Source organism: Anomaloglossus baeobatrachus, chromosome 1 (genome assembly GCF_048569485.1).
Source record: "Anomaloglossus baeobatrachus isolate aAnoBae1 chromosome 1, aAnoBae1.hap1, whole genome shotgun sequence".
Lineage (NCBI taxonomy): Eukaryota > Metazoa > Chordata > Amphibia > Anura > Aromobatidae > Anomaloglossus > Anomaloglossus baeobatrachus.
The window spans coordinates 118,984,621-119,002,432 of NC_134353.1; the positions used below are offsets into that span (position 1 = coordinate 118,984,621).

At 41.8% G+C, this 17,812-nt stretch overlaps 1 protein-coding gene across 5 annotated transcripts in view; it reads right to left on the reverse strand.

Annotated features, from left to right (window-relative positions):
* The window catches only part of ATP8A1 (ATPase phospholipid transporting 8A1), a 324,895-nt gene that overhangs the window by 47,246 nt on the left and 259,837 nt on the right, over positions 1-17,812 (reverse strand). For all 5 annotated transcript variants that reach the window (XM_075347005.1, XM_075347007.1, XM_075347004.1 and 2 more), the window contains 4 exons: positions 17,394-17,577; positions 16,891-17,001; positions 5,461-5,535; positions 5,230-5,352 (listed from right to left, as the gene is read on the reverse strand). In XM_075347005.1, coding sequence (XP_075203120.1) covers positions 5,230-5,352; positions 5,461-5,535; positions 16,891-17,001; positions 17,394-17,577 — 493 coding nt within the window. The remainder of the gene's footprint in view (positions 1-5,229; positions 5,353-5,460; positions 5,536-16,890; positions 17,002-17,393; positions 17,578-17,812) is intronic.

Sequence of the window (17,812 nt, forward strand, 5' to 3'; positions counted from 1 at the left end):
TTCATTAATATTTAATTGAAAAGAAAAAAAAATCCACTTTGCTCCTCTTCCATTCATTAGCGATGGAGCGAGCTCTTCTTTATTCAGTGTGCGCATTAGTGTTGATCTCATTTAACGCTTGCCACCTATTAACCCCATAACTGGCAGATGGCCGAGCTGCTGTAAAATGTTCCCCGCGCCCTGGTTACTGCATCGTTACCTCCATATTTTCGGTGACAGGCAGCACAGGTGGGTGCAAGATAAATTGGCTTCTTTGCTCCCATTCTTTGGGCCGCACTAGTCCCCATACTAATCCCGTAACCCCTGTGGGGCCTTTTTAACCTTTCACCCTTCTTTCCATAACAAGCATCTCGAATACCTCACACTATAAATGAAATGCATATATTCCCCAACCTATTCATCCGGCATAGCATTAAATACAAATAATGATGGCGAGGGAGAAGGTGGAATATGAAATTTCAAGCCTCCGTCCAGAATAAACACTTGGCGTATCACTGGGTGGCTTGCCGGATTTTTGATTAATTGCAATATTCCCCATTTGTCAGGTTGCTAGTCTCAAATCACTTACACATAAAATACTTTTTCTCTATCGTTTCTCTTTTTTTTTTCCCCGGCCGTAATAAGTTTGGAACCCTGGAAAATTCTAAGTTACAAATGCCAAAATAAGCAACATAATACTTTAATATTTCAGTGTAAAACTGAAGCAGAAAATTCTCTGTTTTGAAGTCCTGAGATTTGTTTGGAGAAAGTTTAAAAAAAAAAATAAACAAACGTTGATACATAATGTATAAAATGTATAAACGAGCAAATAAAGCCAGAGGATTCAAAAGGAGGACTGTGATTTTTTCATTTCCAGCAGAGTTTAAAGGATTTGTGTTCATGGTAAATTGTTGTACATGGATTCTTTAACCTTCCAAATGCCGACCATGAAATCCCCAATCTGAATTTGATTATATAGTAAAGTGAATTCCCTTTTATTTACATGTAAAACGTGAAATGTGGAGAAATAATAAGAAATGATGAGGGACAATGCCCGAGCACGCTTCTCCTCATCTTCTCTTTATTCGTTCAGACAATTCTCCGGAGTGGTCGGTAATCCATTAGCACACATAATGACAAATACATAAGGCATGACATCTGAAAGGACAGGTTACATTTGCCTATTGCAGACGGCTTTATTTAAGACAGAAAAAAAAAGGCCATTGTACAGTCTGCATAAGGAAAGAGCGCAGCGCACCGCCAGGGCACGTCATCTACGGCAAGACAACATTTTATCACTTTTTATGTATGTTTACTATCATCGCTTTCAACATTCTGTGCCAATTTATTTCTTAATACCTCTTTAGAGTGTTCTCATGTGGAAAATCTAGTAAACATCCCATCATCGCAGGGGATTTTAATAAAAGGAAAATTTATATAGAATAAATTTACATGTAAAAGTAATAAATTATGATAATATGTAAAAGAAATTTGTATGAGATCCCACTGAATATGAGCGAAGGACCTGCTGCAAAAGGGTGCAGTATTTAAAGGGAATCTGTCACCAGGTTTTTGCTCCCTCATCTGAGAGCAGCATGACCATGATTCCAGCAATGTGTCACTTACTGAGCTGTTTGTTGTTTTTTTTTTTAAGAAAATCAATGTTTCTCTGCTGCAGATCTAGCAGTTATACAGAGCTCATGAATATGCTGGACTACCTGACAGCATGAATGATAATCTCTTGCTGATTAAATAGTGATTTCTTTTAAAACTACATGATGTTGTCCAGTAAGTGACAAATCGCTGGAATCAGGGTATCTGCCCCTATAATATGCTGCTATCAGATTAGGTGGCAAAAACCCAGTGACAGATTCCCTTTCAAATAAAATTCTACCTCACTCTCTCACGGTATTTGTGCGCAAGTTCAGACCAAAGAATGCCGAATATCAGTAATAATTAATAAGCAAAACATAAATAATTATCAGTTTTTAAGGATAATTCTGCTGCCAGGGCGTCTCATTTCTGGGAGATCATATATAGAACTGCCTCTTACAGAACACTAACAATCTCTGAAGGCTAAGCCTTTGTTTCTTTTAGCTGAAGCAAAACATGGTTTTATTAAGCTGGTATATAGCTGGATCTATAACAAGTAATAGAACAGATCTGCAAATCATGGATTAGAATAGCTATACAGCTGATACAGAAGAATAGCCAATTATTTTCTTTATCATGGCAGAGCTCTGATATATATCTGTATATATATATCTGTATATATATATATATCTGTATATATATATATATATATATATATATATCTATATCTATCTATATCTATCTATATACTCTGTATATCTATATATGTATATATGTATCTATGTGTATATATCTATACGTGTATATATATTATCTATCTATATCTACATATATATGTGTATATATCTAAATATGTGTATATATAGATATATATCTATAGCCATCTATCTACTGTATATCCTGTGAATATGCCTTGAATGTATGATATAGGAATACCCCTTTAACCTTTCTTTAGTCCATTGGACCCCAAGTAAGTTAGTTTTAGTCATATTTTGGCCAGTATAGAAGGTAGGTAACCGTCCGGTAATATAGCTTCTTAGCTCGGGTGCCCCTCCCTTAGTGCATCACGAGACGCGGCGTCGCCTACATGTGCCACAGCGAGGTGCAGAGATTAATAGTGTAAGTATTTTGGCAGATCTACCTGAGGGTTACACTGAAAGTGAATGATCACTCATACTAAAACAAAAGTTATGTGAAAATTAATGTCATAGTATCTGTATAGCAGCGGACGTGCTACTTTTCTGGTACAGGGCTCCTGTGCTTTCTTAAGACTTTGTATCTGTGGTTTATCAATATGCTGTCTTTATTAAACCACGGTTACTTTTTATACAAGTACTTAACTTTTTTTTATATAGACCATGTACATTTTCTACTATATATTGTGAAAATTAATGTAAAAACTTAGTTGTATTAATAAAATTGGCAAGGAATTGAAAAAACAAAGTAGCGATTGACGTATAAACTCACAAGATTTCATTCTGTGCTGCGGGAGATGACTATTCTGTCCGGTGAAGTAGGCTTTACATAGAAAGGCTAGCTTGACTGACAGGTCTCTCCCATTTTGCATAAAGGGAAAGACTTGTCAATCAAGCCAAGCCTGGTGGGAAGAAGTTAGTGGGAAACCGGCCAGTAGACTCTTCTACCCATAACAGGCTCTTTCTCAAGGTAAAACTGCAATTTGCCCGTTACTATTATTGACTGCCACTGGTCAGGGAACTGAGAAACTGTAGCCAGCGAAGCATTAAAGAGAATCTGTCAGAGTGATTTTGAAATGTAAAGACATGGCTGTGATGGCGCTGTAATACTGATTATAAACTGATACCTTTGCTGGAGAAATCCGCTTTGTTTTTCTTTAATCACCATTTGAAGTTTTCTGATCATTAGGATTTGGGTGTACAGGGGTCGGACTGTACACTGGGTCTTGTCCTCCCTGTCTGTGATTCCCCAGGTCATCCTTCTGACCTGGAACACCATTCTGAGTCTGACCTGGGTGCAAAAACCTAAAAAATCTACACTATATGGGTTCACAAACAAAAGACTACAAATCAATCAAGAAATAACGTCTGGAACACCATTATTTCTTGATTGATTTGAAGTCTTTGATTTGTGAACCCGGCCCCACCCACACCTATTGCCAGTCCGCATTATACGCATATATATCCTGGGTCTCAGCTTCTCATACACGGTAAGTTTTTTTTAACTGCATGAGAGGACACACACACGCTAGGGACCCCAACATAGAGAAATACTTTGGCGTAGTGTTGGGGCTCTGTTGCATTGATCAATTCAATAGCTAAATTTCTCTTTATTCATATGTTCATGGCAGTAATGCAGATTCCATTTTTCATACCTTCACTCTTACATATAGCTATTGGATTTTTCATGTCAGTATTCACACAGCAGTTTCTGCTTTTCATATATTCCCCTTACATAGTCACTGGTGTGCACATCTTCTCTCCATATAATCCTTCTGACCTGGCCTGTGAACGATCTGCCTCCTCTGTTTGAAGTCTCAGCAGTGACTCATTCACAGAATGGAGGCAGGCGGAGGTGTCAGGGAATCACAGACAGGGAGGAGAAGACCCAGTGTACAGTCCGGCCCCTGTGCACCCAAATCAATTTCATCAGTATTACATTTACTCCAGGCCCTGTGTACTCTTATCCACGCATCTTTCTAAGACTGTTTTTAATTAGAGCAAACTATTCCTTCTTCCCTAGATTATTTCAGGCTTAGGCACAGAGATAGGAGAAAAAAACCTTTTCAGCTCGCCCATATATGTACTTCCCAGATTCCAACTGGATGCTCGCAGTCCACCGGACAGGCAGGTCCGTGATACAAGATCAAATGGAAAAAGAGGGGGGGGGTTGGGACTCGGCACCAATTCCAAAAAATCAAAATCAAACTTTAGTTAGTCATTTTAAAAATTCATCACACGAAAAGTTCCATGAAATACGTCATAGGGCTTAACGCGTTTCGGACAAAAAAAAAACAGATAAAAGCAGTCCTTAATCATAAGCCATATGAACGCATCAAGCCCTATGATGTATTTCATGGAATTTTTCGTGTGAATTTTTAAAATCACTAAATAAAAACTTTCTGATTTTACTAAATCGGTGCTGAGTCCCAACCCCCCTCTTTTTCCATTTGATCTTAGGCACAGAGAGCAAGGTCTTTAGCACAGGGTTAGGGCATATTGTTGCCAGATAGGCTCATACACTGACCCAAATGTGTGCAATGTACCTCACCTTCTTACAAGTGTAGCAATAGTGGAATTTGTGTATTTAAAGGGGTTGTCCATTACAAGGACAACCCCCCCTAGTTTCCCCCAGGTTAAATGTAAAAAAGCCTATACTCCCCTACCGTAGCGGCGCTGTTCCGGTGGTTCAGTGGTTCGCGTTCCAGGGCTCACGTGACGTTGTGCAAGTTCCCCTACAATCAGCACTAACCCACATGATACAACCTCAGTCCGTGGGCTGTCCCACAAAGTAGAACATCTTTGGGGTCACCACTGGGGTCCTAACATAAAAGTTTTTCCAGGTTTTAACTATTAGAGATATGATGAAGTAAAAGTGAAGGTTGGTCTTCAAGGGATCTGAAGGAGGAAGATTCCATGAAAACATGAAGAGATGACCTGCGCCAAGAGTCACAACACTTACTTTAGTATTGAAGTCCAGCGCTTTCTGGGACGTCTTGTACAGTTCTGGATACTTTAACATATTCTCTTTGCGACATGATTTTTCAAATATTCCCAGGGTCAGAGGAGGGAGAGCTGTGAACATCTGAAGGACAGTGAGACAACTTAACAAGAGCGTGGTACCGAGGCGGCCATCATTGTGCAGTCAGTGCTATCATCCAACCAAAGTCTATACACATAGCCTGAAACCTACCACATTGTACAGACCGATGCACCATCGCTCAAAGAGGATCTGTCCAGAGAACCCATTCATGAAGGCAAACCAGATCTGGGGGGAAAAAAAAACCAAAGATGTTTCATAAATGAATCCGGACATTGGGTAAGAATCATGCATGGATCTACATGTATTCTTTCCATCTGGTGTAAATATATTGTGTAATTTACATTTTAATGGAATCTGTCAGCAGGTTTTTGCTACTTATTCATAGAGCCGTATGCAGTAGGAGCTGAGAGCCTGATTCCTCAATGTATCACTTATTAGGCTGCTTGTTGTACTGACAATAAAACCAGAGGTTTGGCAGCAGGCTATTATCATTAGGGGACTGGTTGTCTTGTGACATGTAGTTCTCCTGCACTGTGTTACTGTTATTTTATCAAAACTACACCAAACGCCCAGTAAGTGAAACATCACTGGAATCAGGGTCTCTGTATTACACTGCTCTCAGCTTACATAAAAATCTGCTGACAGATTTCCTTTAAGATTTGGTCTCCAAGCTGTAATGACAATGTAATGGCTGCTATAAGGCAGCTTTCATTAACCTACTATGTACGTAGCACTTTATATATACAGCCAGTGTCAACGAAAACATTTACATGAATAATCGTCCCCGTCTTTCCCAGATGTTATAAGAGTCCGTCAGCACAAAAGGACTGTTCAAACCAAGCACAAGCTCTCGGCACCTTCCCACCTAATTGTTTTCCACGGATTTCTTCCCTTCTCCGGCTCTTATAAAGCTGGAGCTGTGAATCAAGGAAGAGGAGGGTGAAGATCAATTGAAAAAGGATAGGTGGGAAGATGCACTGAGTGTTTGGCCACACCAAGGGTGAACCAGGTTTTACCATTTCACTATCTTCAAAGATCCAGATCAGTTGAAAGGGAATCTGTCACTAGGATTTTGCAATGTAAGCGGAGAACAGCATGCTGCAAGAGTTAAAAACAAAAACATCTGTGCTTCTCTCATCTGTATCCAAGCTATTGTTTACTCATACTAAAGGGATTATTGCTCTGTGATTAACATTGGTGTGACTCCTCTGCAAGTGCAGACCAGTCCGCCATGTCCCCTGCTGTAATTGACACCTCAGTCAATGCACAATCTCTATAGAGAGCTTTGTGTGGGCTGGGACAGCTCCCAGCTCTGCTACACTCAATTCTGAGAAAGTCAGAACGGCTGCACATAGTGATCTAAGATAAATGTGGTTAGTTTCAGGATCTCTGCCCCTACATGATGCTGCTCTCAGATGGAGTAGCAAAAACCTGCTGACTGATTCCCTTTAATGATTATAATGCTATTACAATGTATATTGAATCAACATAATAGTCACTTTTGTGTTTTTTTATTACTTGAGTTATAGATTTGATCTTAAAGGACCACTTGCACCCAACATATTTATGGCATATTCTTGGGGTGTTCTTACGGGCTACGTGCTGTGGATATTGCACACAACCTACCACTGAATACTGGGCTGCACCTGGACTCAATACTGGTGGCTATGTCCATGTGACTATATTTTTTGATCTAGCTGATGTCTGTAGAAAAACGTACAGCACTTGGACCATCAATGAGGCTTTTCAAATAACTATTTTTTCCCATGCACCAGTGAAAAAAAATTGCATTGTGCTCTAGTCACTTTGAATTAAAAAAAATAAAAAATTAATAAAATAATTGGATCTCATATGGATTAACTGTATAGCAACTGAGCTTTATAAATAAATTGTAACTAAAATTAAAAGCAAAACCATAGAAAAAGAAATTAAAATTCCCCCAGAAATTAAAGAATTAATTTGGCAAAAATTGGCACCAGTATCACCTACCCAGATCACCGAAACTAATGAGGGTTGCTGCATGCTATAGTGCATTAGCTTCTGTGACCAGGGCGAGTAAATACTTTTGCCTTTTTTTGCGGTTACCGGGTTTTTCAAAAAATAAGACCTCCCCCAAAAATAAGCCCTAGCAGGGATTTTCAGCATTTTCGGAGAAAGGCTTAAATATAAGCCCTCCCCCGAAAATAAGCCCTAGTCCCGGATCAATAATGAAGTGTCCGTGCAGCTAAAAAAGTTACAGATACTGCAGGACACTTCATTATAGATAGCGGCACCCGGCAATTACACTCACCCGACACTGAGCGGCAGGACCTGCAGTGATCACACACCCGCACACATCAGCTCACACACAATCAGATCTCACACACACACACCAGATCTCACACACAAACAATGGATCGCACACACAGTCAGATCGCACACACAAACATCGGATCACACGCAAACATCAAATCACACACACACACACACATCGGATCGCACACAAATCGGATCGCACACACAATCACCTCATCCAGCAGCACTGATCTCTTCTCGCCAGGAGAATCCTGAGAGGCAGTGCAGTGGAGCGCAACGAACAGGACCTGCGGCCGGACACGTGACTTGCTCTCATTCCCTGCTGCCGTAAGTGCTGGATGTGATGTGTGTGTGTGTGTGTGTGTGTGTGTGTCTGCAATCGGCTGTGTGTGTGTCTGCGATCGGCTGTGTTTTTCTGCGATCGGCTGTGTGTGTCTACGTTCGGCTGTGTGTATCTGTGATCGGCTGTGTGTGCCTGTGATCGGCTGTGTGTGCCTGCGATCAGATGTGTGTATCTGTGATGGCTGTGTGTGCCTGCTATCTGCTGTGTGTGATCTGCTGTGTATATCTGCGATCTGCTGTGTGTGTGTGCCTGCGATCGGCTGTGTGTGCCTGCGATCGGCTGTGTGTGCCTGCGATCGGCTGTGTGTGTGTGTGAGATCTGCTGTGTGTGTGAGATCTGCTGTGTGTGTGTGTGTATGTATGTGAGTGATCTGCTGTGTGTTTGATCTGCTGTGTGTGTCTGGGATCTTCTGTGTGTGTCAGCTAGCAGCAGGGTAGGACGGCGTGCAGCACCGACCGGAGATCACAGGAAGACCTTGGAACCACGCAGACGTCCTGGTCTGGTGAGTATGAGTCTCCTGGGAAGTGGGGGGGTCTGCTTTTTTTGGGGGGGTAAACTTACCCCCAACCGTGTTTCTCCAAGAATAAGACCTCCTCCAAAAATAAGCCCTAGTGCTTTTTTGGGGGGCAAAAAAATATAAGATAAATATATATTTATATATTTTATTAACTGCTGATGTGTAAATACTATTGCTGAAAATTGGACCATTTTGTATGTGTGAGATCAGCCACCCTAGTTGTTGGTAGATGTGAAGCCCAACAATCACCGCTATGTTGCGAGAACGGCCTCTGCCAGCTAACGTGTGTATGTGGAGATAATGAACGGATCATGAAGAAGAATTACGGTAAATTCACCTACAAACACAGCTAACACTAAAGGGTACTTTACACACAACGATATCGCTATTGACATATCGTCGGGGTCACGGTGTTCGTGACGTACATCTGGTGCCGTTAGCGATATCGTTGTGTGTGACGGAGCGACGATCAACAATCGCAAAAACGTCAAAGATCGTTGACACGTCGCTCCTGTTCATAATATTGTTGGTGGTGCATGCTGCTGGCTGTTCGTCGTTCCTGCGGCACCACACATTGCTATGTGTGACACCTCAGGAACGATGAACATCATCCTAGCTGCGTCCACCGGCAATGAGGAAGGATGAGGGTGGGCGGCATGTTCCGGCCGCACATCTCCTCCCCTCCTCTTCTATTAAGCGGCTGTTTTGTGACGCCGCTGTGACTCCGAACGCACCTGCCCCTTGAAGGAAGGATTGTTCGGCAGCAACAGCGACGTCGCTGAACAGGTATGTGCGTGTGACGCTGCCGTACCGATATTGTTCACTACGGCAGCGATCACCACATATCGCACGAGCGACGGGGGCGGGTGCTATCGCTAGAGATGTCGCAGCGTGTAAAGCACCCTTCAGGCTAAAACACTGATGTTTCAATAGGAGTGGAGACAAAGAACAAATTCTGCTGTGCTACATCAGTGAAGCTACACTATAGCACTGACACCGGAGGGGAGTAGAAGTGTTGTTATTTTTCTGGGAGCAAACATCGGGATTGAGAAAGGGATCGTCTGAGGAGTGGACAAGCCTTTTACACCATCAATGTGCAATAAACAGTGAGGACGATACCTTGTAGATACCCTTTTGTAACTGCTAATACATATTTGGACAAATACGTCATTAATATATGGGTTTAGATTCTAGATCTTCAAAATATACATCTGGCGAATGACAAATTACTGGTAATAATTCACAATACTGAGTTGACCCGGCAAGGAAAGGATTAAAGTAATGAGCGGAGGGGGAGCGATTTCCCGCTGGTGATACAAAAGGTGCATGACATGCCGTACAAATGAATTTTAGAAACAATGTCCTGGGCTTTGTCACAGTGAACGCTTCATTTAGTCACATTATGGAAGCATGAATTGCTACAAATTCACCATTTATCAATATATACCCAAGCGGGCTTCCCGAAGAATAGCTGCTTAGCACAAAACCGCTCTTTCACTATTACCAACACCAGCTCTTTTTTTTCAACAAAAAGGGAGTGAGGAGAGAAAAAAAGAAAAAAAAAGAAAAAGAAAACAAAAAAACAAATTGCTACATCCAGCAAAGAGAGAGAGAAAAAAAAAAGCTCAGATGTCCTCCGATCGCTCAGGAAATAACATTGCTGCAAACGTATGTATAGAAAAAAAAAAGTCAAATGTAAAGTAAAAAACAAAACAAAACAAAAACTATAAAGAGCCTTTAAATAGATATAGTGTAAGAAATGGCTAGAGCCGCACCAACGTATCAAGGAATTATCCATTATAATCTTTAGTGATTTTTATTTTTCAACGCGTTTCAGAGAAACTTTCTTCTTCAGGTTAAAAAAAGTGATTTTCACCTGGAGAAAGTTTCTCCGAAACGTGTTGAACAATAAAAATCAAAGATGATAATGGAGGTTTCCATGACACGACAGTGCGGCATTAACCCTTTTCTTACCGTTGATCGTATAGATGCTCTGCAGTCTCTCAGGTAATCGTGAATGATCTGCTCAACCACTGGTATGTAGGTATCTGGCCAATTGTCTGCACATTCAGGATGAATTTACATTAATTGTTTTTGGCCACAATTACCAAAAACTGCACCGGTACCAAAGTGCTGTGGTGTTTGGAAGCGCATGTGTAACAGGTGAAAATACGGAAAATTATTTTACCTATAACTAACATTGCCCAGAGAACCTGGGGAAACTTGTGGAAAAATTGCTGTGGTTTTTGATGCAGTCTGTCTTTGTGTGCTTCAATAAGGACTCTTTCACACTGCGGTTACGATCTCCGTTCAGTGGTGCCGTTGGGGCTTCTATCCAAATGCCCGTAAAACGGGTTTCAGACGTATGTGCTGACAGGGCCACTGACTATAATGGTGGACACAGAGTCACCGTGTGGTCGTGCACCATTTTTGGGAGTTTACTCTTACTGGAGGCGGACATCCAAACATAGTAGACTGCGTCTGGGTGTCCGTCTCCAATAAGCGTATACTCCCAAAAATGATGCACAACAGAGCACACAGTGACTCCGTCTTCACCATTCTAGTCAGTGGCCCTGTCGGCGCATACGTCCAAAACCCTTTTTGTGAAGGGTTTTGATGGAAGCCCCGATGGGACCACTGAATGGAGATCGGAACACAGTGTGAAAGTGGCCTAAGGCCGGTGTGACACAAGCAATGGTTCTCTCATCTGAGAGAATCTGTTCGATTTTACTAATGACACTCGGCTCACACTTTGTTCAGAGTTTGAGCCGAATGTCATTTACTGAGATCCGAATTTGCCGCTCCTGCAGCGGTAGAACCGCTCGGATCCGGGGTCACCGCTGTGGCTCGAGGGTCTCCAGATTCGGGGGCTCGCGGCCACTCGAATGTAAAAGGGGGGGATATTTACAGGGGATAAGAGTTTGTGATGCCACCTGTGGATCGCGGTAAGGGGAGTACCGCCGCTGCCGATGGGAGTACCCTGTGGTCAATAACTAATGTAAGCCCATAGTGCTACTTAGACAGACAACCCCTTCTTAAATATTCAAGTCACCAGAGTCAAATAAGAAAAGCTTATATAAGTGGCATAATATGAAGCTTGTGGACCCTAATGAAGAATCTCCAGCAGGGCCCCCGACTATCTCAGGTCGTTAATAGTAACAGTCTTTTCATATGGCGCAAAAGGACCTTTTGGGTTCCAAGTCTAGTAGGATTCCAACCCTTGTATCTATTACAGTAATGCCCCTGCTTATAGTCAGTGATGTTGGCGCTGCTATTGCCTATGGATAACGTGCCTCGTGGTATCAATGCTGCAGTCAATCAATGGACACTTGTCAGGTACAGCCTTTACTATTTGGACCTGACGGAATATTGATGGGCCGCAGTGATCACAGCACTGTTACGTCATCTGCTGGGAACAGTGACACCAACATCACCGAAACGGCGGCGCTGCAGAAGGTGAGTAGCCATTGTTTTATATTTTCTATGGGTCCCTTTACCTCCCTCTAGTGACCAAGCTTTAGTAGCACCAGCCTTGTGTTTCATGTTTCCTTTCTCCACCCTTTGCGGTGCATTTTGGGTAGGAAGCCACCACTTTCTGCTGACTCACAATCCGAGGACATTCTCCATTTTATCCCCTGTGGGATAGCATCGCTAGTAAGGAAATATATGTTTTTTATTGCCATCTGCAGCTCTGGACTCTCACCATGTTAGATAGCTGCATATATTAAGTTTGATTTAACTACCTTACAACTGTATGTATATTGTCAGGCTATGTATGTATGTTGCCCGTTATATATACGTACTGATTGTACATATCTTATTGTTCCAGTTTCATCTAACAAACATCTACTAATGTTCAATAAATACAGACTTCCTTCAAGCAACAGTCTCCTTATTGCTTAGTGGATAACGGTTTAGCTGCCTGCCAATCTTCATACGTCCCAGGACGCATGTAGGGAGGACAGAACAAATACTGATAGGGAATTTAGATTGTGAGACCAAATCGGGACAGTGATGACGTCAGTAAAGTGCTGTGCAATTAACAGCGCCATATGAGTAAAATAAATACTTACACAGTCCTATGCGTCTCCATGGTTACAGACCACAAACAACTCCGTGTAGTCTCTGCCTGCAGTTATTCTCCCATCTACTCTCTATATCCTATTTATCCATCACTTGTATGTCAGCGAGAGGTAAAACACTGCTGCTATTTTGTAACCATGGTTAATCATAGGTCTGCATAGGAGCTGTATACATAGAATGGTTCAGTTATTTTTACTCATACTATTAAGCATAATTTTTTTTAATCAATTTCTTAAACTATAGGTAATTGGCACAATAGCAATCAGTTAAGAATGACACTGATCGGCTCTCCATGTGCCCTGTGGCTTTTCTAGGGTCATCCCATTTCTGTGTTTGTTATCAAGGCTCCCCCCCCGCCCCGCAGTGAGAATGAGCACAGCCGTCTCTTCAGATGGTATTTGTGAGGCACAAGAGGGGCGTCACAGCCCGACCCCCAGAGCCACTTTCCTGATGCGGCATTTCTGCATATTAAGTGGCCGCTCACAGTCAGTAACTTGCTGCTCCCACGCCTGCTCGGCACAAAAAGTCAGAGGCGCAGAACACATTCCTGCATGGCCTCGCTGCCTCTTTTTTTTCAAGCGCTGGTCCTGTCAACATCTGTAAAATGTGTTTTACTTGGCAGAAAATGGCAAACCGGGAAATCATCAAAATGCCTCGGAATTACAGTAAATCTGTTTTCTTTATGGCCCTAAGAAGACAGTGAGAAATCATTAATATCTGACAGCCAAGAGGATCATTTGTTAGATGACCTTAAAATGGAGAACAGTGATACGGTGCGAGGGACAGCACAGGCGGTATAAACCCACACAATACACATCAACGTGGGGTCAAAACTAATGATCACTACTATAGAAAATGTACTTGTCTAAGTAATAACAGGTCACTGATTTTTTTTATATTATTTCTTACTATAAAAGAAGGCAACCTAAAACTAGTAAGAAGGGGTGAATGGTTGCTATGGCAGCCTGAGGAGTGATGAAGGCCCCACGGCTGCCATCTTTGTCCTCCAGTAAAGCCTAGTTTCATAGTACAGATTTTAACTATATAGTGCAATACAATAGCACAGCAGAATTATACCTAGGTCTGCAACAGAGACATCCACTACGGTTAGAGGAAAGGAAGTTTAATCATAATCACAGATGCAGATTCTTTACTGTAAGAGCAGTGAGACTATGGAACTCTCTGCCGCATAATGTTGCAATGGTTGGTTCACTACTAAAATTTGAGAGAGGCCTGGACGCCTTTCTTGACAAATATAATATTATAGGCTATAGATACTAGATTCTGTGATCGGACATTGATCCAGGGAACTGTCTGATTGCAGTATCTGGAGTCAGGAAGAAATTTTTCCCCTAATGTGGAGCTCAGTGTCTGCCCCATGGGGTTTTTTGCCTTCCTCGGGATCATGTTGGGTTAGGTCATGGGTTACACTCTATGGACCCAAGTCTACCTTTAGGCTTAAACACTATGAAACTATGAACAAGCCATCACACAATCACAAGTTCAAGTCCCTATAAGAAAACTAATAAACGTAACATAAAATAAAGTCTGGTATCACTGTAATCACACTCCCCTGTACAATCAGGGTCCCAGGTCATTTTTTAAAACCAGATGAACACCATGCTAAAAAACTATACCCCCCCCCCCCAAATAAAAAAAAAAGAATATATATATTTTTTTTATTCTGTAACAACATAATGCAAAACTACAGCTTGTTTTGCAAAAAACAAGCCCTCAGATGGCTATTTACGAAAAATTAAAAAGTATGGCTCTTAAAAGTCGACCATCAAAAGCAAAAGTGCAAAAAAAAAAATGGCGTTGGCGAGTAGGGGTTAATAACATATGTATGTATTGTGAAATCTGCTGACAAATCCATATCTGTAGGATGCACTGGTAGGCAGATGCAGGGTTATTTAGAATAATGGGCACTTGAAGTGCCATCAGGGCACAAAAAGTAAAGCCCGATCAGTTTCCTGGGAAGCTGCCATGTTGCTTCTCTCTGCACATCTATTCAATTTCACCCATAGAGCAATGCCGTTAATGTTATCGGTGTAATATTGGCTGTCGATCTGCCTGTATCTCGCTGCTCACCCACACAGCAATGCCGCTAATGGTATCGGTGTAATTCTGCCTCGAGGTCCGCCTGTATCTCGCTGCTCACCCACACAGCAATGCCGCTAATGGTATCGGTGTAATTCTGCCTCGAGGTCCGCCTGTATCTCGCTGCTCACCCACACAGCAATGCCGCTAATGGTATCGGTGTAATTCTGCCTCGAGGTCCGCCTGTAACTCGCTGCTCACCCGCACAGCAATGCCGCTAATGATATCGGTGTAATTCTGCCTCGAGGTCCGCCTGTATCTCGCTGCTCACCCACACAGCAATGCCGCTAATGGTATCGGTGTAATTCTGCCTCGAGGTCCGCCTGTATCTCGCTGTTCATGGAAGGTCCATTACAGATTGTACATGGTTTATTGTAAGCAGCTGTTGTAGATGAGATAGCCACATACACAGAACCAATAGAAATAAAAATGTAATATCAGGGCAGGCACAAAAAACTGGCTGGAAAGCTGCCAATTTACAGGAAACTAAGTAAACCTGAACCTTGTATGATTAGGATATAAATGTTAGGTCCATTATTCTCTGCTTTTTCTTGATATATTTTGTATAGCGGTCAGAGCATTGTTTTCCTAATAGCTCAACATCCCTTGCATTGCCAAAGAGTTAAATGGATTATCCAAGTAGTGGACAGCCCCTTCTTAAACGCTCGAGTCCCCAGGATAAGAGAGATCTACACTCCCCTTATTACCATTCACCTCATTACCATATTTCCAGTGATATCGGCGCTGGAAGTCCTGGTGCTGATGTGACAACTGTCATGTTAGCGTTTGCAGTCTGATCACCGACTGCTGACTGGCTGCAGCGTTTATGTGACACAACAATGTCACGAGTTGGGGAACGACAACACTGCAGGCAGTGATTATCCATTGTTTTTGTTTTCCATGTGGCACTGACGTAATTGAGTAGAGGTTGTCCGGTGGTGGACAATCCCTTTAAGGGTTAACCTGTTGGATGCTGACATCCACCAATAGAGGGAGCTTAGGGAATAACTTGTTACGGTTTGTTTCAATGTAATCCCTTCACAGGCAGACATTTTGCCAATGTGTGTGACCTCCTGCACTTAAAATATGAAGGAGACTATGAGAAAGACAGGTTTAATGACTGCAAGCGGCAGACACCACCACTGAGCTCTTATATACAGTATTCTGGAATGCTGTATATAAGAGCCCAAGCTGCTGTGTAGAAATTAAAAAACATATTTATTATACTTACCTAAGGGGATGGTCCGGTCCGATGGGTGTCGCTGCTCTCTAATCCGGCGCCTCTCCTCTGCGGCGATCACCGTCCTCATTCTGAGGCCTGTGTGCATGACGTGATTTAAGTCATGCACACTAGCCGGCATTGAGGTCCTCCGCAGGTGCATTTTGATCTGCTCTGCTCAGGGCAGGTCAAAGTATTGTAGTGCATATGAGTGGGCGGACTCCACGCGCCTGCGCATTACAGTAGTTTGATCTGCCTTCAGCAGTGCAAATCAAAGTGTGCCTGCGAAAGACCGCAATGTTGGACTGTATCGATGATGTAGATACGTCATTAACACTGAGCTAGGTAGAAGGAGGACGGCGATCGCAGCAGAGAGCAGGCACTGAACCGGAGAGCAGTGACACCCATCGGACAAGACCACCCCCTAAGTGAGTATTATTAAAGTGTTTTTTTACATTATACAGCGCAGTTCTTATATACAGTATTCTGAAATATTGTATATAAGAGCTCAGTGGTGGTGGCTGCAGCTTATAGTCACCAAATCTGGTGACAGATAAATCTGGTGACAGATTCCCTTTAAACCCCCAGGAGATATGGACTAATCAGGGGGAAGAGACCCTATTGGACTAAATATAATTAGCATATGAGGCGTGACTCATTAAAATATGATGTTACAAAGGTGTGAACAGGACATCAAGGACTCTCAGGATGCAGGAATTGGCTTTTTTCACCTAAAAAACCCCCCAGTGCTTAGACTGAAAAACCCCAATAGAGTGAACATTCACTTTAAAGGGGTCCCTCTCTTAAAAACCTAAGGACCCAAAGGATTAAAATACATAATAAGAGATGGCAAAAACGACCAATCCGGCATTATAGCTGATGATCCTGATTCAGACCTCCTTTTATTGGGTTACCAATAGCTTGACTGGTTCATGAACCCCTCGAATAATCTATATTATGGTACATCATATACCTTCATGTACTTGCGATAGGTACAGAATTGTTATCATACAGATCTCTTACCTCGATAATATAAAGCACAATATTCTTGTAGAAACAGTACAAAATGCACTTGGCCACTCGGTTATAATTCCAGGCACCGTGGACCAGTAATAAATTCTTCAGGTATTTAAACTGCAAGAAAAAAAAAATTTAAAGAAAGACAAAATAAATCCTCACTATGTAACAAGCAACGAGCATTTCCCAAACATGAGATTCATTTACTGAATAGGTGAATGGAGGACGCGCCATGTGAGAACGATGGTTTTATTGAAGCGCTAAGTCCGCAGAGCTGCTAATTTATGCATCTAAACACTATTTATAAGGTAACGGTCCAGCAGAAGGAGCAGGACGTTACTTGTATATTTGGCAGCGGGTACATGAGCGTGTGTGAAGTGATTGGACCCGTTGTGTCGAAGTAATCCACAAAACTTGTGAAAATCCTGAAATATTGTAATAAACACACTCAGAATACAAAGTAGTCAAGAGAATAAAATAGCAAGGAAAGATGGAGCATTAGGCACTACCTGTGCTATGGAGTAGTCAGAGGAGTTTGCGGCTTGAAGCCCTTCATTACCACTAATCCCCACACCGACATGTGCGGTCTGGATCATGCTGACATCGTTCGCTCCATCACCGATAGCCAGGGTGATGACTTTCACCTGTCTCTTCACCATATCTACCACCTCAGATTTCTGGAGAGGAGACACCCTTTATCCAAACCATAAAATAGAATTAATTCACAATTGAAATTAAATAAATGTACATTTCAGAATAAAAAATAAAAAAAAAAAAAATTATATATATATATATATATATATATATATATATATATATATATATATATATATATATATATATATATATATATATATATATATATATATATATATTATATATATATATATATACATATATATATATATATATATATATATATACATAT